This window comes from Pleurodeles waltl, chromosome 10 (genome assembly GCF_031143425.1).
Source record: "Pleurodeles waltl isolate 20211129_DDA chromosome 10, aPleWal1.hap1.20221129, whole genome shotgun sequence".
Classification (NCBI taxonomy): Eukaryota; Metazoa; Chordata; class Amphibia; order Caudata; family Salamandridae; genus Pleurodeles; species Pleurodeles waltl.
Genome location: NC_090449.1, coordinates 82,080,264 through 82,101,766, shown reverse-complemented (window position 1 = coordinate 82,101,766; position 21,503 = coordinate 82,080,264). Strand labels below are relative to the sequence as shown.

Below are 21,503 nucleotides of genomic sequence, written 5' to 3'. Positions count from 1 at the left end.
GGGCTCTGTGCACAGGACGTAATGGTTACGTCCTGGGTACACGAGCACTGTGCCTCAGGACATAATCATTACGTCCTGGGCACAGAAGGGGTTATGGGACGTGCAGCCACTTTCAAAATGGTCCTCCTATGCTCCCTTTACTGCACCCAACATTCCTTTGACCATATGCCTCGGCCATATTTCGGCAACTGAACACCCTGCGCTCCTCTCTGATATGGGCAGAGCTCTGCTCCAGTGTTGCCAGACATATCATATGTTTTGCCCTCCTAACGGGAGGGGCGTTGAGGGCCCCTAATTCAGAACAATATTACCTGGCCTCACAACTACAACCTGCAGCACACAGACTTGTGGAGCGGGAAAATTGGGAGAAGAAATCACTCCGGGACAATTCTACTGCTATCTCATTGCCACAGATCCTGATGTGTGGGGGGGGGAGGGCGGTGGGGGTAGGTGATAGGGATCAGTGACATATCTAGTGAGACACTGCACAGCTGGGGGAACGCACAGATAAATTGGTATTGGGAAGGGCCCCCTTTGTCAGGGACTTTACTTTCTGGGATCTACGAGCGTTTCGGACACTTACGAGCTTAGTTGATATGACCCCATGGCAGGAGGGGGCTGTGACCCTCTAGAACAGGGGTCTTCAAACTGGGGGACGGGCCACTACAGTGGGGCCTCAAACGATCCCATCAGGGGCGCCAGGCTCTGTCCAAAAGAAGCATTATACTGATAACAGGGCTTTGTTTTACGCTGAAAAACAATAAGTAGCAGTAAACCGCTCAGTAATGGGCCATCACTAACATGTTTTGTCATTTATATCCAAGCTGGGAGTATGGTCTGAAGGGAAGGGACTCCAGAAACTCTTCAAAACCCCCACCCTCAGTAATCATGCTGTGAATATTTGTACACGTTAATAAGGCCTGCCCAACCAGAATAGTATGTTTAGCATCACGTTTGATTGCATTTTTAAAACCGTAACAGAACTTAACTGCAATGTTTAAATAAATGTAGACAGTTTAATAGCATAATTGTGAAAAATTTGGAGAAGGTCCCTGATGATTTTTTTCCCCACTGCTCTAGAGGTTCTCTTCCCTAATGATGAATTTATAATAATTGAGGCAGCTCAAGAAGTTTTACTCTGAGCTGGGATATTTCTTTCAATATGCTAACCTCTCTGCTATTACCATGGACATATGGACCTCCTTTCCAATGCCCCCATCCACTTCCCACACCTTTCGGGCCTACCTGTCAGGCATCTCTACAAGCCTATGCTATATATGCGATAGGAGGAAGATTCCCCACCCAAATTTCTAGGAATACCAGATTTAAACTCACATATTTCCACTATTTGAATCAAACATATGTGACACCATACATGCTGCAAAGGATAGACCCTTCTAGACCCCTGCAGTGCCCTCGTTGTGCCCACTCAACAACTTCCTTCTTGCACCTGGCATGGCGCTGCCCCTTAGCGTGTGCCTTTTGGGAAAGGGTGGTGGAGATAGTGGCAGCAGTAGTCCCGCTCCCCTGCCCGCAAGACCTAATCACATGTCTACTGGGGAACACATGCCACAAAAAGGGGCAGAAAATGGCTTTTTTAGTTCCTGCATTTACTTTTTCTTCTTTCCAAACGCCGCATTGCAATCACTTGGATGGGCGCGGTGGACCCAGAACTGCATCACTGGGAATACAATGTATCTGAATGGGCGAAGGAAGTGAGACTAAAAAAACAGTAGAACCCAAGACAAACTAGGAGAGGGTCGTAATACTTTGGGCAAGCTACTGTCTGGCTTTTTGGACCCTTCAGTCTCAGACCTGGCTGCAGGTGGCGAGACAGGTAACTCCTGTAGGTCCACCTCTGAGTGAACCAAACACTCTCACATACTCATCATATTTTGTAGTAAATACTTGTGGGCCCATGGGACTGGCCATGGCACATTCTGTATTGTATATTTTCACACTGTACTGTGGATCTGTACCTACTGACAAATGGTTGGCAGTTGTTTATGACTGACTTGTCAAGTTTTCTTGCTGATGTTACCAGAAACCAATAAAGACTGTTTAAAAAAAAAAAAACTCTCAGTGTCAAAAATCTCCACAGTCTTTCCCTGTCCGGTTCATTATTACAGTGTGCCAAATAACTAAATAATGTCACCCTTAACTTCGCCAATAATCCACATCTCATGGTTCTTAAGTGACATCCCTCTAAATATTTAAGTCTCCTGTACATGTAGCCCCTGTGTTTTGGATCTCAGTATATGACATTTGTTGACATATCGTACCTCTTATTCACAATACAATATCCTAACCCTACAAGAGGATTCCTTACCATGCTCTCAGTGCATGCACAGACCCTCTGTACCAGTGTCTACCCGACACCCCCATCCAGACTCACCTCTGATTCGGAGCCCTGGGTGTCCTCTTTTAAAGTCATGTAGACTCTCCTCCCATCAGCAGAGGTGACATGTATATACTCCTCAAAGACAGGTGGCCGCTTCTGTACTCGTTTCCGTTCTCTTGCCATGGGGGTCATGTGCAGAGGAGCCATGTCGCTTATTTCCAAAGGTTCAGCAGCCAAAAACTTTGTATTTCTAGTGACAAACAGTGTGAGAAAGGGAGGGTAAGAGGCTTTTCATTAATGGAAGCACTAGTTGCTGGCATGGGACATCAAAAGCTTTGTCTGGAGGGTTTATTATACTGGTAGTGTTGAGAAGGCAAGGAAAACATTTCATACATATGCAAGCAAGCCTGAGACCATGTCTAAGTAAAATGTCACCCTCTCATAGAGGTGGGTTGGAGCATGGACAAATCATTGAAAGTTTAAGACTCTAGGGTAACAAGTGTTTCACATGTAAAGCGACAACTGATGCATTTGTGCAATATGCCTTCCGTTACTCAACCACTCAATGAATACCTCATACAGAGGGAGATTTGATCTCTTAGACTAGATGGATTCACTGATTACTCACGCGGTGTAAGGCAAAGGCAGGATTAAAGTTACATTTTTAAAGGAAGTGTTGCATACATTATGAATCAAGAAAGCACATCAAGGCTTATGGCTATATTTAGAAAGAAATGTGTGATTAATCAGAATTATTTCCATTAGCAAACCCCAAGGCCTTGGGAAGTCACATGGATTCATCAGAAGTGGTGGCAATTTTCTATAAAGTCTCCAGGAGCTGAGAAAGTGGTGAACTAATACATAGGTGGAAAGCGAATTAAGGTCTTGCTAGGATAAAATATTTCATAATATAGTAACTTACTTACTGCTGACTAACTACTGGTACTTTGAAAGTCTGTTTAAAAACTGTTTGAAGGAGTAGAGAGGAGCAGCTCTTACATGTGAGGGAACAAACTGGCAGAAACCTGGTGCATGGTCCACTGGTACTCAGCCACCTTTCTGATCTCTTAAAAACAAATGATATTTGAGGAGGTTTGCTTAAGAGCTGTGTGTGCCCAGAGAGGAAAGCTCTGTATCGTGAAAAGCTCTGAAGGCGGTACACACTCCGTTGCAATACATTATTTACTGAAATGATTGCCATTCTAAGTCTTATCTAAACTTGCCATGCTATTGAGTACAATTCCCTACTGGGCACAACGTGAAGCACCTGCAAAGTTAAACTGAAGACAACATTTACCTGCTGCTTGGTGTAGCAGTATTTCCTGGAGAAGATGGTGGGGTTATGTCATCACTGGAAAGGTCTGGGAATGACAAGTCCTCCTTTGCGCCAAAGTCCAGTTTCTTGACTGCTTCCAATCTTGGCCGCTTGGGCTTTGGAGCTACAAAAAAAAATTACAGTAAGGTATACTAAATTTTACAACAGGTAGGCTTACCATAACACTAAACCTGGAAAAGGCTCCATCCTCATCCAGGAGGAAGAATCAGTACAAACCAAACAAGCCAGGTCGATGTACACAAAAAAAAATTATTTCATGTTTTTCAAACTAATTTTAATTTTCCCAACACTAAGTTCTACCTATGAAAACATTTACTTATATTTTAATTCATTTGAATTCAAACAAACTAGGAATTCTTAGGCTTAGTCAAATGCTGACCCAAATCGATGTTCATTGTTAATTATGTGCACTAAATAAATTAAAATATATATTTATGCATTATGCTGTCCTAAACCCAAGTCCCCAAGTCTAAAGCTAATTCTATCTCTAAAGCTCACCACTCCTTAGAATTTACTTGTATGACATTTACAAGAAATTAAATTTGAACCTTTATCCTAATCCTAATGTCATCTCTAATCCACACCCTAAAAACACTCCATCAACGGTAAATATCCTTTCAGTTTAATTAAAGTATTTACAAATAGGTTATTGCTTGATATGTTGCTTGTTTATTTTACAATATAGTCTTCTGGCTACAATGCTAACCTCGACCATAAACCCATCGAATTATAATTACTTTATTGTATTAATTTCAATTTAAATAAATGAATGGCAACAATTTTAATGTTAGCCCTTTATTGTATGACATAATTGTGCACAATATAATTGCAGACGATATAATGGTGTTTTGGAGGTCCAAGTGTTGAGGTAATGGGTTGAGGGATGATGATGGAAATGTAAAAGCATGTTCCCCTTTCTAACCATATTTCGGGCCATAAATAGTCGCAAACCTTATCTCACTCAGCTTAGTAAAGGTGAGCAGGAAACAGATTCCCGACCAGTAGAACAGACAATAATTCTAGATGTTTTTAAATTAAGGAAATAGCGACGTAGGGAGAAATAATGACGGCCCATTAGTCTCTCTCTTGAGGCAAGCGGCAGTGCTGAAGCTTTAAATAACAGCCACATGAAGGTTTTGTAGAAACATGAGTAATGCAAATAAATTTGCACAAATGCAAATCAAGCTCTAAAGCAGGAGAGCCCATAAAGCAGTGAGGAATGGAAAAAGGAATGTAATCATAGATGCTAAGTGTTTCAGATAAAATTGGTGATTTTGTTTAACTAGACAATAAAGACGCAAGCGCCTTAAACTTTATCAGACTGACGACTAGAGCAATTCCAACTGCTGGTGACAGCAGAGACGTGCCTTTTGATAACTAGTCACTGTAATGGGAAATTGTGTAACTCAAGAACGACAGGGCTTGAATACATTGCATTACTGGTATAATCTTCAAGAAAAAATCTAGAGGCAAGTACAGTTATTTATTTATTTTTAAACTCAAGGTCAATGGGATGGCGCCCATGCCACCAGAGAGAATATCTTGACAAATAGGCCATGTTGCAGCAGCCCAACGATCTTCTCTGTTTTTTTACTTCACTATTTTGAAAGCTTTGGAAATATCTTGATTTCCAAAATGTATTGATTATAGCTTCACAGGCCACTGCCGAAGGCTATACAATTTGTTTAAGGTCCTGAACCTGTGTGGCTCTGGCCTATAACAAGGTAGATGGTGTTTGACAACCAGTATTGCCAGAGGCAGAGGGGCTATAAAGCATTCAGAACATTCCACCCACCGAGGGGAGAATGTTCTATATTAAAAAGGGAAAAACAGAAAGAGAAGCACTGGAATGTTGAAGAAGGCCTGACAAGCTACTATTGGTATTGAAACACTATACTGTTGCCTTCAACTGAGCTCTTAACGTTCCAGTGTTCTAATGCTTGTCATAGACATCAAGACAATCACTTCTTTCCTTTGGCTATTTGAGACACCTTCAAAATGTACAAGTAATTTAGAATAATGGGAAAATAATATTAAACCAAAATGAAAGGTTTGCCCTCTTCAAAATGCATAAGGTCTGAATGTGAATACAGACTTTATCTCTGAGTATACAAGTACTTTGCAAAACTTTAAAAAAAGCTTTTATCATCAAAAAAGCGTGGTGCTCTTTTTTTGTATTTTTTTTTTTTTATCAGAGGCAGAAGAAAGACCGAGCTTTGGCCAAACCTTCCACTGACAAGATACAGATAGGTATTGTTTGTATGCCATATGAGGTAACTGCAAGATTAAGACAGGATAGGTGAGATAAGAAGGATGAGAGAATGAAAGGCAGATTGTCTATTTCCAAAGATAAGTTTGGAGCAGAGAGAGAAGTTGTATGAGGCGGAAAGAGTGCCTGTTGCATTATAACAATTATTTAATACTCTCTTTGAAAAAACATAGAAGACATTCTTCTGATATGAGACTCACTAAAGGAAGGTTCAAGATCTATCAAACTCTCCGAGAGGTCTAGGTTAATGTCCTCCTCCGAGTCCGGCAGCATGTCCTCAGCCCCCCTCTTTTTACCAAGGGCACCGTTGACTTCCGCCGACTGCTTTGTTCCAGCTTTCCCATTGGTCCTGGATTGGCCCTTGTGATTAAGAACTGTAGAACTGAGAACAACGTCTCCAGAAGCGATTGAGTCTTCAAAGCTGCGCTTCTCTCGAAACTGGGAAGTCTTGGGTACCGATGCAATGGGCCTGTCATCTGTTAACAAAAACAGCAAGAACATTGCAAGTCTACAACACTGCAGATGTTTAAACCTTAAAGAACAAGAAACACATGCATTTAAATTCAAGGTGGGACAATTTTATGATAAACATCTATGAAAGTTCTCCTTTTTCCCTAATGAAGTCAGCAACTGTCTATTGTTCCAGGCAGAGGCACTGTCTTTAAATAAAGATTTTAAACAGTGAACATGACCAGTGCATTACTTTGTCGTCACAAGAGTTTAGAACTCGAATGTGCACAGGAAGGTTGGTGTTTAAATTAATTTAAGGACTGCTAAGTAACGTTGCAGTGATCCGAGCTCCTGCCCGTCTATCCAAAATCTAGCTTAATCCTGGTGGCCCGCTGCACTGGGGGTCACTGAACCCACCACTAGAGGGGCAAACAGCACACTAAGGGTCGCTGCAGACCCCTTCTGGAGCTGGTGTGGAGCCGCCTGGAACGTGAAGCCTGGCAGCAATAATGCAAAGGCACAGTGCAGGCTCAAAATGGCAGACGCTTGGCAGTACCACAGCCCCGAAACAAAGCATTGAGGGCCACTGCACTGCTGCCGTAACAAAGGACCTGACTGGACTCCGGAGAGAAGTCATCAGGTCCGGGGACGCTATCTGGAGCGACAAGCCTGGAAAGTGGATACTCGGCATCAGCTATAGAAAGCATGACGAAGGTGTGAACTTCGCCTTCCGCAGGCGGGTGTTTCTCCTGCCGAATTTGCTCCCCTGTGATCCAGAGCAACACAACTACAAATTCTGAGGCACCTGTGGATAGAGTAGTGTCCCTACACCGCACCCACCACGGCCAGGACACAGAGATTGGGGCTCCCCCTCCTACTGTACACTCTGTGAAACTACCTGGACATTGCAGGGCCACTCTGGAAGCCAGCGCCTCCAACATGGGACTCCCACCAGCTCTGGGACCAGTAACAGAGGCTCAAAGTAAATGCTGTAGCACTGATGGGAGCAGTACCCACACGGCTGTACCAGAGACCCACTACAAAAGGGGCCCAGGCCTCGAAAAATCCTACAACTGTTACCAGGTCTTCAGGTTGACTAAGTTGAATAATCTACCCCACCTAACTGTAAAGTACATGACCCATAAACGTGACTCACATTGTGTGATCCAAGGCACATACTTTATTTTACAGTCGCCTTTTTCTTCATTCTCACATATGAGTGTACCTTCAAGTATGTGAGTTCAGCATTTCTGGTGTACAAAGACCTCTTTTGTTTGATTAAACAGGCTAAACATTTGCTCCCTGTATAAGAATCTAGTCCATATACAGGGTACACATGATGCATGACTTGCCTCTTAGTTTACTATTATTATTACTAAAACTCTTAATTTAAATACTCCAATGCTCAGTATACATCGTATATTAACATCATAATATAGTTTACACTTTGCTTTTCAGAGGAAGAAATGTATAATATTGCAATCTGACATCAGTAAGTTAGTTCATTTTCTGGTTATCATGCAGTCTCTCTGTGATCATACATCAGTAGAACCAATGTTCCCAGCCCATGCACCCATGAGGTACCTCGCCATACATGACACGTGTTCATACACCTCTATAACTACACCAGGGGGACCAAATTTTATCGTATTTCTTGACACAGCTGCGACCTTTATAGATCTCCTGTTCAACTAGACACCAATCCATGTTGTATTTCCATTCTCTAATTGAAGGGGGCTCACTTGCTCCCCGTGCTTTGGCTATGTCCCTTTTGGCCACTTCCGCTGCTAGCCTCAACCATGTTGTTTGGTGTCTGGGCCAATTTTCCTCCCTTGTAATATTTAGAATGTGCTAGCTGTCCTCCATCAGCACCGCCAGGCCTGTCACTCCAGTCAGTTCTGCTGCTACCTGGGACCAGAAACCCTGAATGATTGGGCAACTCCATAATGTGTGAAAAAAGATCCCCACCAGGCCACACCCCCTACCAGATTAGAATTACTGCGGCCCATCCGATGTAGTAAGGTTTTGAAATAATGTGAACTATGTAAAAGCCTTACCTGTATCAGGCGAAATCGGGGCCCGAGCCCTACCTCGTGGGGGTTCTGCAGGGCTTCCTGCCAGCCTTCATCACTAACGGGACCTATGTATCCTTCCCAGGCCTCTCGAAGTGTATGCAAAGAGTCTGAGGGGTTATTCAGTATCTTTTTATAAATCAATGATCCTGCCTTGCCTGAAAGTGGCTCCAGTAGCAATCTGTCTTCTAACGGGGATGTATCTGGGGGGATTCCCCTTCTTTTATGTGGCGTCGGAGTGCATGGAGGTATTTATAGCTCTCCGAGTCTGCCATGGAGAATTCAGGATGGAGCTCTTCAAGCTCCGCTCTTCAAAGGAAATACATCTCCCATTCCTCCACACATCCCCCCCAACCGCTCTATACCTATGAGACTCCATCTTTTGAAGCCTTCCAATCTTCCCACTTCACACAATTGGTCACTAGTCCAAAGTGGGGTTGCATTTGTCAGTGTGGTCATCTATCCTACGGTCTTTGTCACCCCTCTCCATGCTCGGGCTGTGGTATGCGGGGAAACCCTGCCTGCTTTTTCTTAATATAAAATATTGCAGGGTATCCGCTTTCCCCCATTGCTGCTCTATCTACCCTGTATGCTGGTTCTTCACTGTTTGCATATACCCACTCGCTCACTGCGACCAACTGGGCTGCCCAATAGTAGGCCCGGATATCTGGGATCGGTAATCCTCCTTCATAGACCCCTCTCTGGAGCTTATGTAATGCAATTCGCGAGCTGCCTCGTCCCAGAGAAGGATGCACATTTCACTGTTGATTTTGTTAAAGAACTCTTTAGGAACTGGATATGGAGTGTTTTGAAGGACGAACAGTAGTCGAGGGAGGGACATCATTTTGAGCGGGGTCGCGCTACCCATTAGGGATATTGGAAGTGTTCGCCAATGCGACACATCATCCCGCAAACGGTCCAGTTGTGGGCATAAATTTATCTTGAGAAAAGCCTCAGGTCTCCTTGTGATATATAGTCCCAGATATGTAAATCCCTCCTCAGTCATGTGAATCCCACATCTGCGTGGCAAAGTGCTTTCTCCTCCAGTCAGTGGGAAGGCCCAGGATTTTTCCCAATTTATTTGATATCCCGAATATTGTCCAAAGGTGTGTATAATGTGCAGTAGCCTGCCTACTGAACGATGTGGTTTAGTGACGTACAGTAAAACATCGTCCACGTATAGGAAAATCTGTGCTTTCCAGTTGTTCCCTTCCCCGATTTCCCATATGAGTGGATCCTGTTGTATCCACTCAGCCAATGGATCCATGACCAAGGCAAATAGGAGCGGGGATAGTGGATATCCCTGCCGCGCGCCCCTACGAAGTATGAAGGAGCGCTGGACTGCTCCGCTGACTTTAACCCTGGACCTTGGCTCACGGTATAGTATTTTGACCCAAGACGAACTCAGTGCTGAAACCCAATCTAGTAAGTACCGCAAAGAGGAAAGGCCATTCTATGCTATCAAAGGCCATTTTCGCGTGTAGTGATAATACCACAGCAGCATCTACCTCCGATGTCTGCGTCGCATGCAGAATCCCATTTTGTCTTCTAAGATTAAGTCTGGTGCTCCTATTTGGCATAAAGCCCGATTGGTCTGGTTGCACCAACCTTGTTATAACTAGTTGGAGTCTTTTACTCAAAATTTCGCAATAACATTTGCTTCTAGGTTAATTAGTGACATAGGTCGGTAGGAGCTACATGCCATTTGCAGCTTGCCTTTTTTATGCATCACTGCAATTGTAGCTTCTCTCAGGTCTCGTGGGAGATATCCTACTGTTTTGGCCCCCTGGAACATAGCTAACATGTGTGGGGCCACTATGTCTGCAACACATTTATATAGCTCGACTGGTAAGCCGTTAAGGCCCGTCGCCTTACCTGACTGCAACCCCAGAGAGCCTCCCGTACTTCCTCTACTGTCAGGTCTTGTTCCAGTGTCGCTCTATCTTCCGCCGATAAGACCTGAAGCTGGAGGTCTCCCAGGAGTTCCCCACAGTCCCTCTCCGTGCGAAGCATCCTGGAAGCGTAAATCTGCTCATAATATGCGGCGAATGCCTCTGCCATTTCTGGGCCTGAGGTGAACCTCTCTTCCCCTCCCCGTAGTTTTGCCAGCCAGTTGTGACCCATGTCCCTCCACTCTAGCCACACTATCAATCTGCTGGTCTTGTCTCCCACATCATATGGTCGTCTCTGCACTGCCAGTGTGTTTCCTAGCTGTATTTTCGGCCAAGTCTTTAAGCTTGGTCTGTTTGAGCCAAAGTGGTCTTTGGTCAGTTCTACACTCCCTGTAATCTGTTTTTCCAAGTCTGCGATTTCTCTCTCTATTGTATCATACTTAAGTCGTTTCTCATTATTTACTCCCCCAATCACTGCGTGGGTGTGGCCTCTTAACACTACTTTAAATACTTCCCACATGGTGTCCGCTGAGTCTACCGATCCTATGTTTTCTTTGACATAGTTTTCCGCCCCTATCTAATTTTCCCCTTCTGTGTGCAATCTTTGAGATGCCACGTAGCTATCCTGGGAGGTAGGGTTGTGGTCCCCAAGAAGCCTTTTAGTATGACAACTACTGGGGAATGATCTGAGACTCCCAGAGCCAAGTGTCGTGCGTCATGGAATCTACCTGCATCTGCCCCATGTGTGAATAAATAGTCCAGACGGGATAGACTACTGTGGGATGCCGAGAGGTGTGTAAATTGTTGGGCTTGGGGGGTTGTGATCCCTCCACAGGTCTACCAATCCCATGGAGTCTACAAAGCATCTCAACTGGCTCATGGCAGCCCCGGGCCTAGCACTGGCCAGTCTATCACATTCTGAGTTCATGGTGTCCTTCTTGTCTCCCCCTAATAATAAGGTGGTATTTCTAGCAGCACTGTTCCCAGCGCTGGAAGTGTTTCGTCCTGTAGTGTGGGCGGCACATATACAATTGTTTAAAGTCTGACCATTCCAGGTGCCACTCTGTGCCACATAGCGACCTAGAGGGTCAGTCCAGACCAGGCCCGGAATGAATGGTGTGAAAGTTTTGCTTAGAATCTCCATTCCCCAAGAATTAGTGGTAAATCCAGCATATGTCAGTAAGGTATATCCTATTCGATTTAGTGCCTTATATTTATTGCCTTTTAAGTGAGTTTCCTGCAATAGGACTATTTCTGGGGCTTGGCGTTTAATATATCGCCGTACTCTGTATCATCTGCACAATGCATGGAGGGATCGTCTGATCTTCAGGTGTCTTGTTCGCTCCTCACCACCTCTCTTCATTTGGGTTGTCCGGCTTTCCACCAGCCCTCGATCCAATCCCACACCTTCTCAGGCCGCGTAAAGAACCAGGATTTGCCCTCTGTGACTATCCGCAGCTTCGCTGGAAACAGCATCATGTATTTGATTTCTTTTCTGCGCAGGACCTTTTTAATTTCCTCGAACCTACACTGCAGATTTTGGACCTGGCGCATGAAGTCTGGGAAGATTCTAATTTGTGCATTTTCGTAAAGTAGGTCTCCATGAGCTTGTGCTGCTTGTAGGATGGCGTCCCGGTCTCTGTAATTGAGGATCCGTGCTATAACTGTTCTTGGTGGAGCCCACAGTTTCGGCGGCAGAATCAGTGCCCAATGAACCCTTTCCACCAAAAATAAGTTAGATAGGTGCTTCGGTCATAGTTTATTAAGAATAAGATCGCCAGAAAAAGAACAACACTAGGGCCCTCTGCCCCTTCCGGCACCCCAACCATTCTGATGTTGTTCCTTCTTGCGCTTCCCTCTTGGTCTTCAAGCCTGGCCTCCATGATGTACTGTTGCATGGTGAGTAATTTGACATGTTCCTCTAAACGTTTAGACATGGACTGCAGGGCCTGAATATGCATTTCAGCTTTATTGACTTTGTCTGCCATTTTTTGAAGATCCGCTCTTAGAAGGGAGACAACTATTGTCACTGCATGGAGTTTTGGTTCCAGTGTCTGTTTCAAATCTGAGATGGCCGCCACAATAGTGTTTAATGAGGGCTCAGGTGTACTGATGGTGTCTGAGGTCTGGATTCCAGATGTGGCCTGCACCCTCGCTACTGCATATTTGTCCATTTTGTTGAATTGTACCAGAGTTAGGTTCTTCGGTTTGACCATGGCTTACAAGGCGAAAATGCATCTCACGGCGGGGTCCAAGACCGGGGGGTCCCCCCTTTCACATCCCACACCAAGGATTGGGGTCAGGGAGGGGGGGATTCCACCTCTCAGGTTCCGTGCTGCTCTCCTGCAATGTCGCCCCAGAGGCTTCACTGCCCCCTTCTGTTCCTCTGGATGGTCTATATTTTAGACACTTGTTCAGGGCTTTGTCTCATGTTACCACTCCGTCACTCCTCTCCTGGATATTCCTATGCCTCCTCTCCTTCCTGCCAATCCCCTCTTTCATCTAGTTCATGGGGGTGGGTGGGGCGGTTCGGGGACCATGTCTCAGTCCTGTTCTCCTTATTTCTCCATGTCTAATTTTGGCCCCCATTCAACACCTACTGAGTTGGATGTACCTCCTTGGTCTTGCGGGGAATGCCCTAGGTACGCTCCTCTCTTGCTCAGAAGAGGCTCCCCTCAGTTCCTGACGTGCGGTCTCTCTTGCCCGCTCGCTGTATGCCTGCCATCTGGCATTAGCTTGGCCTGGCAGCCTCTCTCGGTCTCATGTCCTCTGGCCTTTCCCACACATTGCGGTCTGGGCACGGCGGTATCGCATCGTGCTCCCCGCAGTTCGGTCTCTTGGACCCACAACGGGAGCGGATGCTATGGCGGCTCTCCTCTTGTCTACCTTCAGCCCCAACGCTTTCCTGCGTGCCTGTCTCTGCCGCAGAGCACGCCCCTCTGGCCGCACCCACAGCCGCATCTCGATCATCTAGGATCTTAGGGCCGGCGGGGCGGTCTTTTCCTCCGGACGTCTCCGGTAGATCACTGGTGCCTCCGCCAGTGCAGGCTTCCTAATTTCCCTTCAGCTGGCCTCGGATTATGAACGGATGGCGGGGTTTAGGTTTTTAGGCTCGCCGCGCTCCGCTAATGCCATTTTTGTTGCGCGCTAAGCCACGCCCCTGCCTCCTAGTGTACTAATAGAATTTCCATAAAAGCAGGAGTGTTTCTCAGTTTATGTTTACACACTTACTTTTAATAAATATATTACTAAAGCATGATGTGATAGCGCGCTGTCATTTACAGACAGTACATTTCTAAGAAATGTCTAAAAATCTTCAGGCAAAAACATTTTGAGACAAAACTTATTCTGCTACAAAGCCGTGGCGGGGCAGCTCTGTATAATCTTGCAACCTGCATCTCAATTAGGTACTAAAACAAGGAAGAGGACATAAAGTAAAAATCCTCTGCACTGCCAGGTCACGTTTAAAATCTGTGCCCCCCTCCCGAAGGGGGCTTTATACACGAAAAAAATCACAAAGAGCCCAGAAAAAGAGGACGGGGAAAAAGTAAAGCTTTCCTCAATAAGTATTGAGAAAACAACATATGAATTGCACATATGTTATAAGTTTATAGAAAAATTTACTTGAGGATTCCAAACGTTAGCCAGGGCCCTGTAGTGGCTAAAAGAGATATACCACAGAGATGGCAGAGTCCAAATACACCAACGATCAAAGAGCAGAGAAGTTAAAAATAGACTGGGCTACACACAAATCAACAGGGTATAGGGGTTGTGGATGGTGCAACATGTGGTCACAAAGAATGACAGTATGATTTGACTGACAAATGGCAGACAGTAGTATATAGCTATTCCAACATGAACAGGTAGAAGATGGATCCAGTGATATCTATGAAACAAGCACAGCATGATGAAATGCATACAAGTTTTGAGTGCCACCTCCACACCACTTAGGACTTCCAGTCTAAATGGGAGTATGTACCCTCGGTGACAGAGGATATGCTAGACAGTAACACCTTAACACCGTGATAAACTCACTGTTTATGTCTGAACTATATCTGTATATACGAAACCTAATTAAAAATGGTTAAAAAAAACATTTCTGCCTCCTGGATCATCAGTTTTATATCCAACACAAGTAGCTTAAACTGTGTCAAATCTTAGGTCACCATTACATAACAAAATAACAAAAATTGAGATTTGGTTGTTATCCATTTGGCCAAATGTCCTTGTTCTGTTTCCCACTTACAAGACCCTGTTTAAGTCAAATAAGAAACTCGATTTGCTGATCTCTGCTGTAATTTCTGCCTGGCCCTTACCTTTTTTCTTATCTTTGGCAAATGCTGAAATTCCTGCCATTGGAAGGCAGGCACACTATAGTCCTAGCTCTGATAGGCTTAAAACTGAACTTCTCTAACTCCTCTTATCTTGGTATCTCCAAATATCCAAATCCATAATCTGCAAGTCATCTAAACCAGGCTACAAAGGTGATTGTACAATCCCAACACCATTCATCGGACAATCTGCCCTTTGTAAACTTCATTTACTTATAATCCAACAAAGAATTTAATTTAAGGCTCTATGTATTATGTTCAAATGCCTCAATTTCTTCTCTTGGCTTCCTTGCTTCAGGATTTCGAAAATATGCTCCCACTAGATGCTAACCTTCTTGCTTTTCTGCATTTCAACAAGACCCTGGGGGGTGGGGGGCAATCTCTTGTACTGTCAGCAACCAGCCTTTGGTGCAACCTTTCCTCCTCTATGAACTAGGTGGCTCCATACCTCACTTTTAGGAGAAGTCTCAAAACTCACTTTTTACTTTGCAAGACCGTTTCTCGCTTCTTTTGCCTAGCACCAAGAGACCGACTGGTGGTGGTCCCACTCTAGAAATGCAAGTTACATTAATAATAATATAATAGAACATTGTAGGCGTGTGGCTCAGCCCTCTCAGAAATTGATTGTTCCAAGTGTTGTTCAGATTTTGGCTCAGGACACATTTCAGTTGTTCTGTCAGTTAAGTAGTATGATGTATTGCTGGTTTACTGTGGACATTTGAAAGACAAAGGAGTTTGGGTCTGGGATCACAGCCAGTGGGTCGGGTTTACAGGGCTGGTGCGGCTGCCAAGCAAATATGAGGTGGAGCACAGCACTGGGCAAGACAGGGAAGCTTGTTATTTTTTTTAAGTCTCCTGTTAGTCCCAACACGAGAGACGCCATGATCATATGCTACACAGTCAGGTACAGAATGACTTGTATCACCAATAGGGGGACATGGTGGGAGTGATCACTGGACTGGAACCGGCTGCTAGACCTCGCCAGTGTCTTAAATCATGAGTCCTACCATGCTTCCCCTGGAAATGGTAGATGACTTTATTAATGTCTTTATCTTCGCTCCAACATGTCTGTGCACGATTAGAGCACATGCAATGAACTTGAAACAGGCAGATTCATTGGTTGAAGTGGGCAGAAGATGTGGCCATACTTTTTTAGATTTAACAAAAATAGTTCCTCTATTTTTTAAATAAGGAAACCAATAAAGAGAATCCTAGGCTCAAAGGGAAGTGTGTGTGTGTGTATGTATGTGGAGGGGGGGGGGGGGGGGGGGGGGGGAGTCTTCTGTCCTATCACGCCAGGGATGGGCATAGAGCTAAAGAAGAAACAAGCCTTCTCACTAGGATACCTGCTATATTAAAGAAATGTAAATGTGCGCAACTGAAAAGTCAGCAAATGTAAAGGCTTGGGAGTCCATATCGCCTCTTATCGATGGAGTCACTTAAAGCTTCATAATGACAAAGATTTTTTAATGTAAGGAAGTTACCAGTTGAGTACTGTTTTTCGTGCTTTTAACAGGCACTAATCAAAAATATTTGCCTTAGATACAGTCTGACTGCATATTACTAAAATCTATATTTTGAAAGCACTTGTTTTATCTGGAACCTAAATCCTTTTGCAAATTTTGTAAACTGTAATTATAATTATACAGTGTTCTACCCCTGATGAGACACTGATGGGCTTTTGGCTGAGTAGCATGCTATTCCGGAATCCAAAGGTGGATTACTGGTCGGTTAGTAGAGGGAAATATAAATTGTTATTGGAGCAGGGGGGTAGGACCGGTAGACATGCAAGTCTGTTTTTCGTATTTATTTTGTCCTTGGGACAAGTAGCTCCAATCTCCTGCAGCAAAAACTCTTTGGCTGCTAGTTTACAGTATGACATTATAGAGCAGGGAAGGGAACTATTTGCAGTTTAGGTAACGTTTGTGTCCATAAGTTAATACTATTCGAACTTGTATTTATGTTTCATATATGCACAGCCTGTATTATGAGGGTAAGCGGTCTAAAAAAAATCTTGTAAGCTCGGACTACACTACTAGACAGTCGTCAAAAAAAAAGTTGAAAAAAGGTGCACACAAGATTGCAAAATGTATCACTATAAAGCTACGTATAATGCTCCCAGAATGCTCTCTGATTAGATGCAAATACTTGCAGAAGTTTGAAAGCAGGATTGATGATGGTTTGCTTTCAGAATAAAGTGTTCACAAAAATGTAACTGGGAAAAAAAATGTTTATCTAAACTACTGCGAAAGTTTAGGTACCATTTCTTAGAAGCATCATTTAGTAAAATGCTAGAATTTCCCAAAAATATTCATAATGGAAACTCAGAGTAACCAGCTTCAACAAGATTATGGGAAACATGAAAATAAGCAAGCATTGGCAAAGACAACAGATTTGACATTGGTGGCCAGTCTTTTTGTTTTGGCAATGGGTGTCTTGTTTTGACACAGTTTTTGTAAAACGTTATTGTTGTGGGAACTGCCAGGCCCTCACCATTGTAGCAAACATTGGCAAAAAGCAAAATTATTTTTATGGTCTCAAAAAGCACACATTGCCACTAAACAAAACTACTTTGTGTGCCGAAATGCTCCTTGTGAAAGAGCAGCATTCTATCACTCACAGTGAAGCCATATTGATTGATAGAGCGAGGTGCAGGATTTAAAAAAAAAAAAAAAAAAAACAGGAAAGTCTTGGTTATTGCCACACCTAATTAGGGGACCCATCCTTAAAGATAGTCACAAAAGTGCATCCATGGTATATGTATTTTCATTAGTGCAGATTAACGTATTTAATGAATTATCAAGATTTTACAAAATTAGACAAGGAAATCGTACTCCTAGAAAATATTTGTGAACTGTATTTTAGCACAAGCAAATATGCATGTCTAGTTTTGGTCGTGTGAAAATCTGTTGAGCGTCTACAAGTTCACTTTCCATCCAACCACTTTTTTGCCCAACCCTGGAAAAAAAGTTTTACTTCTGCCCCTGTCGGGAGCAAATTTCCAATCTTCCTCAGTATACTTGCAAGTTAGTAGGTTTGCACAGCTCAAAAGGGCACTCGAGGCCCGGAAATATTGCTTACTGCCTCTTCCAGTCTCACTATACAGATCTGCGGAATGGTGGAAAAATAAGGAAATTGCTAGTATTCAAGCCCTACTATAGTATTAGCCCTGGCATAATCAGAGAGCCCTTTATCAGAGCTCTTATATAATGAGATTGCTGCCCTAATTTGTTGCTGCAACACGACTCAAAAGGGATATGTAGATTTTTTTTTTTTTACAGGACAAGTAAATGTATGAGCCAACCTGTCCCATGGACAGGTAGATATTTTAATAAATTCCACACCACTGTGGTATTTGGGAGTTTAGAATAGTAAAGAGGTTTGGGATGAGTAAGAGTGGATGCAGGTGTTATTCTGGAAGAGCAATAGGATGAGTCACATATGTACATACATTGATAAACATTTACAAACTAAGGCTTTCCATTTTTGTTGTAAATTAAGGATTTCCTTATATTATATATTTTTAATTTATATTTACCCCCTACTATTTTAGTAGTGAATCACTTATAGATACAATTGCTATAATCATATTTACACGTTGTGACAGATGTGTAATAGGAAAATAAACCCATAAGCATACCCATCTCCGTTGTGCTGCAGCAGATCTTATACAGTGTGTAATGCAGTTTTAAAAAACATGACCTACAGTACATATTCACAGTGTTTTCTGTCACAGGCTAGAACACCACCGCACTAAAAACACATCACTCACCCACCCCCGCCCTCCCGGCATTTATGTGGGTTCAACTTAATGGCTTACCAGTTACACACACACACAGACATCTGCAATGATTGATTTAACCATCATGGCTTTCATAATGTCAAATAAAGCATTTTCTAATAATTAGTTTAAGTTGCTTTTATTTTTAATTTAAGGTGGGTGCATTATTTTATATGCAGTTACTTGAAAGGGAAAGGCCAACATAGTTATAGAATATTTTGTACTTTTTAGCCACATCTTTGCCCCCGCCGTCCACTGCACTCAATATAACATTTTCCATATCTTTTTTAATGCATTTCAACTACTGGGCAGAACGGACAAATGAAAACTGTACCGGCTGCTGCACTATGGACTGCAGTGCAGAATCCTGATACAAGCATATCACCACAGTCATAATGCTGAGTTGGTGGTGTAGACCTAACCAGAGTGTGTCACAGGCTGGTAAAGATGTGTTTGCACATATACAGTGCATGCAAGCCGTGGCAGCCACCAGTCGTGAACAGGAGGCAAAACGGCAAACATGCAGACATCTGCACCAAGGCCAGCATACTGCTCCCTCATTGGTCGCCTCCAGTGAAGCAGACAAATGAGCACTCTCCGGGCACTGGTGCAAATACCAGCATGCACTCTATTACTGGTTCGCGGTACAACTCTGGATTAGCCGTGAAGAGGAGTTTGTGAAGTGAAATCTAGCTATGCACGACAGTTACGTGAGTCATGGCTTAATGGACAACCGTGCTAATGCGGTCGTGCAGCCAAGACTTCTAAGGGATGATGCGCATCTGGGGATATCTGAACACATTAAAGAAACATGAGTGATGCTTTAAATGTAAACGCAGTAAGAATTATTGAGAAAGGGTCAAATCTAAAGATGCATCGAGGACTAGAGTGATGGTACATATATGAACTGCAATAAGTTGCTAAATCTCACAGATTTTCAACTAAAAAAAAAAACTATTTGAGACACGCAAAAAGGTACGTCGTAGTCTAAAAAAATATAGAGCAGCAGGTCAGTGGAATAGGAGGACCTCCTATTACTGAGCAAGCATCCAACCCGTGACATGTTTGCATCTTCCTCCTCCACTGCCGTGCTTGGAAAAAAAAAAAAAAACATGCTAGCCACTACCACACTTCTTGCCGGTGTCCCACCTCAGGTACGCCCTGGTAACCCCTACTGACATGATGGGCACATACACTGCTAACCTGTTGTCTCAGGCCTCAGTCTCTAACAGTGGTATAATCGTTCCATATCCATGCATCCATGCACTAATACACCCATTACCTCCCGTCCCTCCCTCGCCTTCCTTTCAAACCAATGAGGCCTCCTGCCTCCCCCTAGACCCTCCCTTGCCCTTTTAAAAAAAAAAAAACCCACCCCTACCCCCTCCTGTTCTTTTTGTCTAGCCCACGCTAGACGTTCCCTTTCACTTACCTTCACGGCGGGGCCTGGGGGACTTCGTTGGATGCACTCCTCGGGACGCGGAGCTCCGCGAGGAGTGTTCTGGCCGGGCGCGTCTTTGCTGAGCAGGCGGGGCTGCTCGTAGGACGCGCCCGGGGAGGCGGCTGACGGGGTCAGCCGGCTCTCTGTGGCTGGGGCGTCAAGTTCCGGATTTCTGCGCCACGGAGCCGCGGAGAGATGCCGATGAGCGTTTTTTGGTATTCTGGGCGGGTAGGACGGGCGTTCTGCCCGCATTTTTGACGACAATGCTTATTTTGACCTTTGTGGGGATTGGTGGATAGGTGTTGAGGGAGGTCCTGGGTTCTGTATATTTGGGAGTGTTTTAAGGTTGGTGGCAGTGTGTTTTTTGGATGCTATCATGCCTAAAGCTCCGGCTAAAAGACGAAGGATTGTTTCTTCTTCCTCCTCAGAGGAGGAGGGTGCTGCTGGCGTTGCCACCCCTGGGGGGCCCCAGTTTCAGGGTGGTAGTGCTGCGCCCCTCATGTCCAGGGAGGAGGTGCAGGAGATGATCGAGGTGGCTGTTTCCAGGGCTCTTCAAGCGGGGATGGCCAGGTCTGGTCGGTCTAAAGTTGCCCATACACCTGCATCTGCAGGGAAGTCCTCCTCCGAGAGTGAGGAAGGGGATGCTTCATCTACGTCCTCTGGGGGTAAATATATCTCCAGGGAGGAGATGTGGGATGTGATGGCACATTTACGGGACAATTTGGGATTTCCGGTGTTTCAACCTACAAACTCTGACTCTCACTTATTTCCTCAATATCAGACGCCTTCTAAATTTGCCATGCCTTTTCAGGGACCTGTGAAGGATATGGTATTTCGAGAATGGAAGGATGTGGATAAGGCTCAGGTTCCACGATTCCTGCAGAAACTATTTACTTGAGGGTAAGGAGGTATTGCCTTCCTCGGTCCGCCTGGATTCAATTTTGGCTACCCTGATTCGTAAAACAGCGGTCAATCCGGAGGATTGTGTGCCTTCGGATGCCACGAACCGTAAGGTGGATTCAGGGCTTAATAGAGCTTTTGCAGCTGAGAATCTGGCTCTGAGGGCAGGTATATATTCTGCTTATGCGGCCCAGTCGTTGGTGCAGGACTTTGATAAGCTGGCGGTGGCTGTTCAGGAAGGGGCAGGATGTTCGGAGCTCCTGGCTGGTATGAAGCAGCAGGCCAGGTTGTTGGCAGATGTGTCTTCAGATGTGGTCCGTACTTCGGCTCTGGCATCTGGTGCTTTGATTGGGGCCCGTAGGTCCCTCTGGTTGCGATCCTGGAAGGCCGACCAGGGGGAGAAGTCTGCCTTGCTGAGACTGCCTTTTGAGGGTCGTAGCTTGTTTGGGGATCAATTGCCTTCCATGCTTTCCAAAGCGTTTAAGGAACGGAAGCATGCCTTGCCTTATAAAGGGGGATCGGCTTCGGGAAAAGGGTGGAAGAAACATTCCAGTTCTTCTCCTAAGATGGATGCCAAATCTTTTTCTTTTAGGAAACGTCGTTTTCAGCCGCGTTTTTCCCCTAAGAAGTCTGCCCCTTCGAACCGGGGTGGGTTCAAGAAGGGGTCCTGACAATCACTGTGGGCCTGGC

General features: G+C 44.5%; 1 protein-coding gene across 1 annotated transcript in view; it reads right to left on the bottom strand.

The window, feature by feature from the left end:
- Nucleotides 1-21,503, bottom strand: part of CHTF18 (chromosome transmission fidelity factor 18) — a 330,765-nt gene that overhangs the window by 294,102 nt on the left and 15,160 nt on the right. The window contains exons 2-4 of the mRNA XM_069209815.1: nucleotides 6,147-6,422; nucleotides 3,639-3,780; nucleotides 2,396-2,591 (exon numbers count right to left, since the gene is read on the bottom strand). Of these exons, the coding sequence (XP_069065916.1) occupies nucleotides 2,396-2,591; nucleotides 3,639-3,780; nucleotides 6,147-6,422 (614 nt within the window). The remainder of the gene's footprint in view (nucleotides 1-2,395; nucleotides 2,592-3,638; nucleotides 3,781-6,146; nucleotides 6,423-21,503) is intronic.